Below are 12,142 nucleotides of genomic sequence, written 5' to 3' on the forward strand. Positions count from 1 at the left end.
GTCTGCCTGATGGAACATTTACCGTACAAATACATAGTAAGTTTTCATTGCATTTATACAAATATAAAATATTAGAGAATACAAATTAAATCAAATTAGTTATCATGGATGATAATTCTGTTATGGTTAATACATAATTATATTAAAAAATATCATATTCTTAACTATTCGAAAATAATATTCTTAATTATTCCAAAATAATGTCTACTAAATTAAACACCGTTAAACAAATTGTAAACCTGACCATATCACCTTTATTTCAACTGATTTTCTACTTTTGTACATCCTATAAGGATAAAAGTCAAAAATAAATAGTCAATTATTATTCTTGTAATCCCACCCGCATGGGCTTGAAATGTGTGATCTGAAATTCAAAAACTCATTCTCAAATAAAACTTTTTTAGTTCTAGTGCTATTATTATAGTTGAGATATTTGCCCGATTTTCTAAAACAATTTTTTGAATTTTGTCAATGATTAGCAATCTGTCGCGATGCTTTCTTTTTTCTCTGGACATTCGTAAAACAAACTGCATTTATTTTAATATGTGTACATATTAATTTGTACAGAATTTTTTTTTAGTTCATATTAATTTATAAAAGCATATTTTAAGATCTTAATAAACATTGTGTACCTATTTATGTTAGATTGTAAAAGATGAACAATATTTCCTTGTACCACAATACTGTTTAAATAAAATAGTAAATATTTTTTACAATCTAGTATTTTAATATAATATTTGTTTACTGTGATAATTATTATGTTGAAACAACATTGTTGACCTCACCTTGCAGATTTGCCTAAACACTTTTATAACCTCGCATGATTCAAAAAACTTGGTCAATGGATTGAAAGTTCAAACATTTCATTTACAAACCTTAGTTTTTTTTAAGCTCGTGATAAATTCATAGATAAGGCTGCAACTTCACCTAAAAAACATGGGTACATCGGTATGTTAATATTTTTAGTATCAACATTGATTTAAAAAAAACTTGATGTTAAGATCAAGTCCATCAAATACTTGAAGATGGACATGTCAAAAGTAGGAATAATCGGCATGCGTGCATGAGAAGATGTATGAATGTAGAGGAAGCGAGGTCTGTATGCCAAGATAGAGTGTTATGGCGTTCTATCCTCTCTGCCTACCCCTACGGAGAAACGGCGTGATGGTTTGTTGTTGTTGGTGTTAAGAAAACCATAGTGAAGAAAAACAAAACAGCCCAAAAATTTTAGTATTTGGGTAATTCATAAGAACGGTAATAACAGTAATTAATTTATTGTACAAAAATACATGAAAAGGTTTTTTTTTTTTTCAATCATCAATGTATGGTGCGTTCAAATGTTTAAAAACCCCATGTTAACTCTTGTGTGGCTATGGTGGAACATAAGTTTACAAGACTTGATATGTATTTTTAAAATACTAGATAAAAAATATAAGAAAAAAAAACACTGATAAATTTTACATTATTTATATGAATCAAACAAAAATAAATTATGTACAGAATTTTAGAAAAAAAAATTTCAAATTGAAACAAATTTTTAGGAATATTAAAAAAAAATCGATCTTTTATTTAGGGTTCAGGTTCCATGCATTCAAAAATATATATATTGCCGTGATTTATATATAAACTGTGATGTTTTTTATTTGAATGGAATAACGTGCTTCTTATTCCTATCAGCCTGTTTCTTTCCACTGCTGGATATAGGCCTCTTCAAAATTTTCCCATGTTTATCTGCCCTGTGCACTCTGTTTCCATCCACTTTCCACGAGTTCAACAATGTCATCAGTCCATCTCCTTTGTGGTTTCCACACTTTACTTTTATTTTCATAGGATCTCCAATTTAGTATTCTGGGAGTCCACCTATCAACTTCTTGTCTCGCCACATGACCTGCTCAAATATCTATTTTGCCGAAATTGTGATATAGGTAGTGGGTTTTCCGTTAAGGGTGCTTGAACTTTAAATTTAAATAAAGTAAGTTGTGTATGATATATCAATAATTACTTTCTTTTTGAAATAATATTCAATTACATTATGAATGGAATGTGATATCGACCAAAAGGCTACCACAGCTTCAAAATCTTTGGAGAAAATGGAAATGTTTGAAAATCAGTAGAATTTTGATTAAATTCGGTAGAAGATTCTGAGAAAAATAAATCTGTAGATTCGTTATCATTAATAAATAATTTAACTGTTACTTATGACGAGCCGTGCTGCTGTAAACTGTTATTTAACTGGGGGTAGCCACGCTACTCTAAAAACTGTATTTATGCTTAACAGTTTTGCATACCACAAACGGTTCAAAACTTTATGAGCGGCAGGAGGGAGTGGCTGCTGTCATGTCATAAAAAATAGCCAATTGTTCAAGATACTTTAAAAAATACCATTGAATTCGCTAGATTGTTCCCAAAATCGGTATAGTTGGCAACGCCACATGTATCTCTACTCTACACACTGTCGAAGTATCAAGGTTCAAGCACCACTATTGAAAAACCCTCTATACACGTTTGAAAAGTGCTTTCTCAGAGCTCCTATTTATACTACCAATATAGTTCATTATTGTAGTTTTGATAAAAACATAAAAAGGTACAAATGTTATACGTACAAATAAATTATGTTTGCCATAACAATAATGAATAGTTATGAGGCACAAAAAATAGTTTGAAAATCATTTCGCAATTTTCTTAGAAGTTATTTTAAAAAAAAAAGTATAAATATTTTCAGTTCTATTAGAAAAAGAGTAAGAAATTTTGTAATTCAAATCCTTTCTTTTATTTGTACACACATCGATTCCAAAACCGCGATCATTTGTATGCATTCGTGTGAACATAAAAACAAACAAAAAAATATTTTATTTTTTACTTTTACTTTACGTCTTTTATTACTTTATGAACTTGGTTTGCGAATACTGCATTATGGCTTGTGCAACGTTGTATTTGTCTATGTTTTGTATTTTGTCTGTGGGCGCCGCGATGTTTTTTGTTGTTTGAGACGTGTCAGGCAAAGGTGGGCAGAAGTGTCATTTTGCTGTCATCTGCCTTGTGCGATTTATGTTGTTTTTTTTTATAAATATGAACTCTCCAAAATAATTTACTATTAATATGTCTGGAACTTTTAAAGGCTTTACAGATAAAGATATTGAGAATTTGAGGAGCCCCAAAAAAGGTTGAATTTATCAAGTATAGATATTTAATTAGTAAAATATCGCTCTTTTTTCTGTTAATTTCACATTTGACTTACGTACCTATAACCATCTCCGTTTTCATATATCTTACCTTACCTAACCTTTTGAAACATGATTTTTATGTTATAGAAGTTACAAAAACTACAATAAAAAAAGCCACTATGAAAACGAAGAGCATTCCTCACCCAGTCACACTTAAAAAAATGACCGGAGATCCGAAATTTGAAATTATAGATCACAAAGCAAGATTAAGTCAACCTCCAGTTGACGAAACAGCTATTGAAAGTTTGGCAGCTATCGAAAATATCCATAAAGTTGAAGCAAATGATTTATCTAATAATGTCTTGAATGTTGATTTAAAAATACTCACAATGAGACTGAATTTGAAGAAGTAATACTCAGTCCAAACTATAATGTTGGTGAGGTGGAGAAGCCGATTAATTTGGAAGCATTTCAACAACAGCAAAAACTTTTCGAGGAACAGAATAGAAAAAGACGGGAAATGTTGTCAAAAGCTTTAGATGACAGGTTTGCAAAGAATATTATAATATACAGTAAAAATAACATTTGCTATAAGTTATCTGCATCTGAATAATCATCTAATTATGTTCACTGCAATGTTAAACACTGTGAAAAAGAGAAGAAAAAATGCATTCAGCATAGTTAAGTTAAAGCCTTGTGATAAAATGGTCACGCATTTGCCTACCATGCAAGATGTTCGATTCCCGGCATGGTTGACATGAAATATTTATTCAAAAATGTGTTCATGCACTAGAATACTTCATAGTCCCTTGGCTGGCATCTGGAAGCGTAAGACTGATCATCTTACCTCCATGTAATATAAAATGATCAAGATACGCTGTGGTTAATGTACCAAAGGGGTGCCCTATGGCACCATTAGTGATGCAGGAAGGGAATGATGATGATGAGTCATTTAAGATTTTTCTCAGGATTTTAATATTATAAAAGAGAATATGTGCATTTTTTTTAGCTCTATTCTTATCCTATCATATCGGCAGCCTCCGTGGTATAGACGCTTGACTCACATCCGCAAGGTTCCGGTTCGATTCCCCGTGAGGGCACAAAAATTAAAAGTGATCTTTCTCCAGCCTGGGTGTTCTGCACTGTAATTCACCACTGTAATTGGGCCTCCTGGCCTGTTGTGCTAAATAATGATAATACTTAATATGCAAACCGAAACTGTTTTTGAAAAATTTCTTTATCCTTCTGTTTGATTTATTTGCATCAGCGAAGTTAGAATGCTAATACTTTTTAAATTATATGTTCCAGCGATGGACATTGTTTACAATGTAATACATAACTGCTGCTGTATATTAACATAAAGTGACTTTATTTCTTGAAGATTATAAATGAATGTTTCCCGATTATGTTTTCCTTTTTTTTTTTACTGTTTTGGCAGTTGATAGTTCCTTATACTACTGTTTTAAAACCTCAATTTTCTCTAATTATTGTTTATTTTGTATCCTTTAAACTTTTTTTTAAATCTCTAGGTCGAAACAAACTGCTGAAGAGGTCAGCCGATTAAACAATATAAAGAAGGAATTACAAACATTAGATCTTCAACTGTCGGATGATGTTTCTATACTTAGGAAAAAAATTGACCACGCTTCGCTTATTTATTCTGAAGCAGAGTAAGTTTTGAGGATTAAAATGATTTACAGACATTTGTATCATTTTGAATGCATTATTTTGAAATGGGTGATCAGGGAAACCTTAAAGTCAATTTTTTTATTTCTCTTCGAGATAATGTATATAAATTTTGTATGAAAATATTTTTTTGATATTTATAGTTGGCATAGAACCTTGCTCATGTTTTGTATCTCTATAAAAAGGAATAACTGCAGAAGTATTTAACTACTAAACAGGTTATTTTTTGTAAGTTACAAAAGGTATTTAATTTTTGATTTTTATATTTTTTATCTTATTGCAGTTATTTACAAAAAATACATAAATGTATTCATTTTATGTCCTTGTGTGACTTGCTAGAAATAAAATCCGTTTTGTCGAGACTTACACATGAGTTAAAAAGTAAAATAATTGACATGAAACATTTAAGGTTGTTGTCAGTGAAAATTTTTGGTGGAAGTTCATTATAATTTATTATAGAAATAAAAGAAAAGTGATACTTAAGTCCACAAATTTATGGATTTAAATATCACTTGTCTTTTATTTATATAGTAATTGACACGAGTTGATAGTTAAAATAATTAGTTAGTGAAATTTTTGATAAAAGTTCATAGGTAAATTAATTGACATAAGTTAAAAGTAAAGATATTGAAAATGATCATCATAAGATAAATAAATGAATAGATTCCCTCCAGTACTCATTCAAATAATGTATTTTTGAATGTAAAATAATGTGACTTCACCTCACGCTTTAAGTATCTGTGTTATTTGTTTTGTTATAATTTTAGGAAAAACTATTTCCGCATAGAAAAAGAGTTTCTAAATGCCAAATTAAAAATGCAAAAAGAAAAAGAAAACAAGGAGTTACTCACCGAACATTTGTGCACACTAATCGCCCACAACGAAGCCAGAAAAGCGAAAAAGCTCGAGTCTCTTATGGACCAGCTAGCGTACAACACAGTAGAGGGAAACCATGGAGTGTGTGAACAGACTGGGAAGATGCTGGAGATGGAAGATGGAAAAGTCATCATAAGAGAAGACTAAACGACGAGTGTTTTTAAAAACAGTGTTTATTCTTAATGATCGTGAGACAGTTCAAATTGGTGCTATAAATTTATACAACGTGTTTTACATAATATATATAAATATTTTTTATACAAATTTTATACTAACACATTGATGTTCAAATCGATTACTAAGTCCAATTTTATACTAACACATTAATGTTCAAATCGATTACTAAGGCCAATTTTGAGTACCTTTTGCAATACATCGTTTAATATTTTATTGAGTATTTTGACAGATTTTTCAAGTTATGTTTTTGGCAATAAATTTTAAATAATTTAAATTTTGTCTTGCGTTATAAGATGTTATTTAATAGTAATATTTTGAGTAATAATGGCAATAAATGCATCTATTAAATAAGTACTAGCAACATTGACTTAGCCATTATTTTTGTACAATTACAAATATGTATATATTTAACCAGCCTTTTATAGCCAACATTACAGATACACTTAAGAAAGATTTTAAGTATAAGAGATGAGGCTGAAGAAATAAGAAGGTGGAAATTATGCAAGAGATTAGAATGCTTCAGGTACAATATTTCAATGCAAAATATTGTTGAGCATGAGTTGAAAAAATATAGGAGCATAAATAATGTAAAAGAGCATGCTTCCGGGACATGCAAACACGTGTATTTTCCAAAACTTTTGTTCGAAAGGCATCTGCTTTATTATATTTGTACGGTCGTGAAAAAATGCAAACAATGTAATTCAAATGTTACACGCCATTTTTCCATAGTGTGTAGAATTGATGCTAACATTATTTTAAAATATATAAAATACACTTAAAGATTATACTTACATAGATTGTCTTTTAAAAATATATGTATAAAAAATGACAAATTTTATCACTTCTTTCTTTGCAAGAATGTATCTAATTTGCACATCACTCAGAAGAATGTAGACACTCCATGAGTGGTGTTAAATTAATTACATGTCAAAAGTAGTTTGAATAGTATGAATGTGTTGCAATATAAAAGAAAAAAGTAATGACATCTCTGGTACACACATCACCTTGAGTTACAAAGATGTCATTGCTAGATAATTGGATCATCTAATTTTACATTTTAAAATTATATTTTGTAAGGATTATTTCAACAAGAAAACATTTAATTTAAATGCTTTGATTTTTGTTCTCTAAATTTTTAAAGCATTTATTTCAGAGTTAGTTTAAATTATGTTTATTTTGGAAAGCATAAGGTAGTAAATCATCACTCGCATCATACTAACCTACTAGATATATAAACAAATGTAATATTATTTCCTATTTGTATTCTGTACAAAAAGTGAACTAACGAATATAGTATTTATTTTGTATAAGGCATGATCTTATACATATAGTCCCTATGTATTAATACTTTATATGCTATTGTTCCTTATAAAGGTTTATCACCAAATATGTAATATCTTTGTACTCTAGCGGTGTAAAGAAATTTTTATTTTATGAAATAAAAAAAAATTAAATCACCTAATGTTTTAATTAGCAGCAATTATAAACTCACTTCTTAGACTGAAAATTATTATAAAATTGATGAAAACAATTTTACTACATGAATTACTGTAACTAGCATTTGTTACCTTGTAAGCTAGTTGTAATAATTTCCGCAAATTAAACAGCTGTTTAAGGTTAGTCTAAAATTTTCAATAACTGCGAGGGTTCTTTAAATTATGAAATACTGCGAAACAGTATAAAATCTTGTAAAGTATTATTTTTTTATTATTATAGTAAATTCTAAGCTAATAAATACAACATTATCTATTCTGACATCAATCAATGTCAACCCACCGAAGTCTGTCATCATTTTAATTTACAAAGTATTAAGCACTACTTACTAAAATAATTTCGATTACAATGACTTATTGTAAATTATTAGTAAGCTTGATGAAAACATAACATTGACCATTAGTGGTAGTAAAGCTTAAATAATTTTTATTGCATTCAAGTTTACAAAAAAAAACTCTAAAAAAGGTATCCTACATAACATATTTAATTATATAAACATGAAGTGTCGTCATATTTAGTTAACTTTGGATTAAAAGAATTATTTCAATTCAAAATACTATTTTTATGGTTTGAAAAGGATGTTATTTCCTAAAGAACATCCTTTTCCCCGTATGTTATCCTCTCCCGTAGGAATATTTTCCTCCGGCTTCCCTGAGAACTCTTTCGATGCTATCGTCGGCTTTCTCTACCGAGTGCCGATCATCTCGTTCTCTCTGTAAAAGTTCGAGTCCTTTCTTTGCCGCACAATAGTACCGCTGGCTCAAGGAAGCTTCCGAACCCTTCATGTGGGGGATGTGTCCAGTGTAACCGGCTATTGGTGGGAACTCTGGTGAGATTGTGCTGTTTTCTGGAAACCGTGAAGTATTGGAAAATGTGATATATATATGGGCATATGCAAAATATTATCAATGGCCTAGTGGTCAATCGAATTTATCATTATATTACTTCACTTACACGCAGTACAAAAAAATTATACAATTTTAAAGTAGTTTACTTGATTCGTTCAGATTCATATAGGATGCAAATAATTATACGAATTTTACTTTTTATAATAGTACGGATTGCTTTGTAAGAAATTTTGGGGAATATATGAAAGGGAATAAAAATTATTAAAGATTGTGTATGTAATGAGAATCGAATGAAAATAGTTTAATTACATTAATTGATGATAAAAAAATATTATTCTAATATCTTTTAACACTCAAAGTAATAATGCGCTACCGCTTATAGAGCCGTCCATACGGAGAAAAACCATTAGGATTATCAATCACTAAATTAGCTACAGTTTGCAGCAAATCAATGGGCCGTAGGTACCCAGGTCAAGAATTGCCAAATCGGTACTAATTTGCATTTTAATTACTGTTAAATATACCTACGTTATTTCCTTAAAAGGTAGGTATTATATTTATATTATTGTAGGGTTATTCCGATTTATATTTTTGTAATTCTTCTTATATTTATATAAGAAAATTTCCACAATATTTATCAGCAAAGCCTAGTCCGTTACACATCTGTTGTTAAACCAAAAATTTGTAATGCTTTTGTTCTATGCAATAGAGTAAAACGGCATCTTTAAAAGTGGGTTGTGCATTATTACTCTGAGTTATAAAAGTAAAAAATTACAATATTATTAAAATTATACCTTTGAATTTATTTTTCTCTTCAAACTGTCTCATGGAGCGTTTGACTTCATCTCCCTTCCTTATGGGTTCCATTTTAGGGGCGCTTCTAGATCTTGTATACCTCTTATCGATTTCTTTTCTCCGTCGAAGTTCTGACTGCTTCGCACTGAACTCTGCCATGCTGTCATCGGCTGCTCGACCGTAGGACTTGCCATAGCGGAAGTTGAGGCCGGGTATGTATCCCGTGTAGCCTAGGATGTGTCTCTTGCTTCTGTTTTCTATGTCATTGTAATGGTTTGGGATAGCCGTGTCCCTCGTTACTGTCACGGGCTTATGCATGGAATAGTCTTCTATTCGAAAGGACGGAGGTTTTCGACTGCTAAAAGAAGTACAACGCATGTGAGTTTATTACGCGAAACAGAGTCATTGTAATTAACACAGTTTAAATAAAAATAATTACAGATACATGTTAAGACAATAATTTTTTATTTTTTTTTAATGTGGGCTTTTTGATACAATGGCTAATATACTTGCCTGGCTCACACACAGAGGGTTATGGGTTCGATTTCCTGTGAGGTTAAAATAATTAAATGTGTTTTTTCTCAAGCCTGGGGCTTCTGTACTCTATTCACCACTATCATGAGGCCTCTTGGCCTATTTTGTAGTAGAAAAAAGTGATGTTTTTTATTATTATTATCTTGGCATAAAAAAACGTTAAATTAACTCGAAATATCTATATTTATAATTTAACATGACTTTTTCTTTATAAAAAAAACCATAATAATTGATAATCATATTTCAATGTTATTTTCAAAAACATCCATACCGTCAACAAGCGTAGTAGGCAAGTGGGTGTTTAAAAAAAATATATTTAACCCTTAGACTGCTAAACAACATATGTTTGTTGTTAATACGGGTAATAAAAGTCTAATCAGATTGTTGCTGGCGCTATAATCCCCTAAAAGGTCAACAAATTTAGGAATTCTCAGTTGCACTTTCCCGTCAGTGGTACAAAACATTTTTTTTTTTTTTTTTTTTTTAATACATAATTGATTTGATTGCGCAAATACTGTTTTTAAAGAAGTGGAAATATTAATTTAAATCCACTTCGTGAATTATTAGCCGCGCATGCTACCACAACAACAGCCATTGCAAAAAAAAAACGTATTTACAAAACCAAAATAATTACAAGGTCAATTATAGTTTTATTTTATTTACATAATTTTGAATACAATGTCAAAAAAGTACAAGTTTACTTCGTATCACTCTCCTCTTGAAAAAAAATCAAGTAAACACGTAAAAACAAACATATTATTGACAACGACGGTATTTAAATAAGAATCTAATAAGATTATAATAATATTGAGTTTTTCTACTAACATTTCTTGGTGGAATTGCATTTTAATTATAATAATAAAAATACTTTATAGTTTTATTCCACTTTTATTTATAAAAAATTATAAATAAAAGTGGAATAAAACTTTAAAGTATTTTTATTATTATAAAGAATCTTATTGTTAATGGATTTATATGGAGCAACCCCAGATTAGCTATAAAACAAAGAAAATAATATTCCAAAATAGTTCAAAGTTATTCAAAAGTAAGTACCTACGTCAGTAACAGAAAACAAACTATGAAAAAAAGAAAAAAAAAATAGAATGCCAGTAGTCAAGAAACTTTCGTTATTGTTTTCAAAGTTGGATTTGCAATTAAGGTTTTAAGATTTTTGTTAATGTTCAATGTTTAAATTGATAATCAACAAAAAACGAAGATAATAAAGCGGATTAAAATATTAGGTTCAGAATAATGCGCCTCACTGTGCGAGAATCATTTAAAAAAACCTTTACATTCAAAGGGTTTACAACTGCCTGACGACGTGATGGGTGATCGACATTTTTCCATTGAACCTGAACTTGAGATAAAAGAAACGAAAGATTTTTCTAAGAATTGGTTATACATTTTAAAAACAGTAGTGTATTTAGAGAACGTATTCCTTACAATTTCATAAAATGATATAAATTATAGCATTTCTTATTTGATACTCGAAAAACTGCTTAGCAGCCAGTGTTAATATGGCAGCCAATTTTAACCGCAAATAACAAATATATACATATACTCGTGTATATATATATCACGTAAGAATCTTATGAGAATCTTGTAAACAAACACACGAGCTAAGGTAAAACAATTCGATAATTTACTAAAATAAAAGATAACACAAGAAATAACATTGTAACATAAAAATAACGAGTTCAATAATAAGATTGGCACAACATAATATAATTTTATCATTGTGTTTTTCAAACATAATTTTTACCTAAACAGGAGAAATTAAAATGCACAATTTATTTGTCTGCAACAGCATTTTTAAATTGTTTGGATTTATATTGTTTTGCTAAAAAGATACTAGAAAATCCACTTAGTACGACATTTATAAAAAACAATTACATGGTAATTCATGGCGGAAAATGTCATTGTTCCGAAATCTTGACCCAGATTTGTAAACAGCGCCATTTAAAGCGTAACCTGTGGATTCATTGGCAATGCCGAACCAGTCCTATTTTACAATACGCTCAAAAACATCTAAATAAAAAAAAACTGTTGATTTTCTTACTTGAATACTCCGCGAGATGTCAAGTCTTGCATGATTTCCCTCGTCTTTGTTCCATAGCAGCGTCCGTAGTGGAATTTGAGCGTGGGACAGTGACCCGTATACCTAAGGAAATAAACAGATCGATATTTTACAAGGATTCGGGACAAAGCGGGAAAGGGGACGAGTATGAAACTGTCGTGTTCTCGTGTTGCGAGCGTTTATGTATTTCGTTATTCCCTATTTCTATTTTACTAAAGACGAGCGTATCTCAAAGACAATATTTGTGGCATGACGTTTCAAAAATATATTAGTGTCTAGTGTCTAATAAATAGGTAGGTCATTGACTTATTTTTTATATTTATTTTAATTTTACATCATTGGAAAGCCAACATACATTTATAAATTTATAAGATACAATTATATTATAAATACATATCATAAAGTCCAATAAGAGGCTTTTACATAATATTCTCAAAGTAAATGTTGTCACATAAAAATTATACATAATATAAAATAATTAATCATACACA

The 12,142-nt window shown here is 29.8% G+C and overlaps 2 protein-coding genes across 3 annotated transcripts in view; one reads left to right on the plus strand and one right to left on the minus strand.

Annotated features, from left to right (window-relative positions):
* The first annotated feature begins 2,965 nt into the window (after positions 1–2,965).
* Positions 2,966–6,024, plus strand: Gorab (Golgin, RAB6 interacting). The gene is given in 5 exon segments (XM_088229076.1): positions 2,966–3,163; positions 3,312–3,540; positions 3,543–3,710; positions 4,694–4,834; positions 5,618–6,024. Coding segments are annotated over 5 exon segments (858 nt in total). The 5' UTR covers positions 2,966–3,099; the 3' UTR covers positions 5,874–6,024.
* A 1,331-nt stretch (positions 6,025–7,355) lies between these two features.
* LOC148280010 (ciliary microtubule inner protein 2B-like) overlaps positions 7,356–12,142 on the minus strand; it is a 90,786-nt gene continuing 85,999 nt past the window's right edge. The window contains exons 2-4 of one of the 2 annotated variants that reach the window (XM_088229075.1): positions 11,634–11,735; positions 9,040–9,395; positions 7,356–8,244 (exon numbers count right to left, since the gene is read on the minus strand). In XM_088229075.1, coding sequence (XP_088085201.1) covers positions 8,012–8,244; positions 9,040–9,395; positions 11,634–11,735 — 691 coding nt within the window. In that variant the 3' untranslated portion in view covers positions 7,356–8,011. Of the gene's footprint in view, positions 8,245–9,039; positions 9,399–11,633; positions 11,736–12,142 lie in introns of both variants that reach the window. The other variant, XM_088229074.1, reaches the window with a different exon arrangement.

Source organism: Micrasema longulum, unplaced genomic scaffold, assembly GCF_059751315.1.
Source record: "Micrasema longulum isolate JH-2025_06_02 unplaced genomic scaffold, ASM5975131v1 h1tg000632l, whole genome shotgun sequence".
Lineage (NCBI taxonomy): Eukaryota > Metazoa > Arthropoda > Insecta > Trichoptera > Brachycentridae > Micrasema > Micrasema longulum.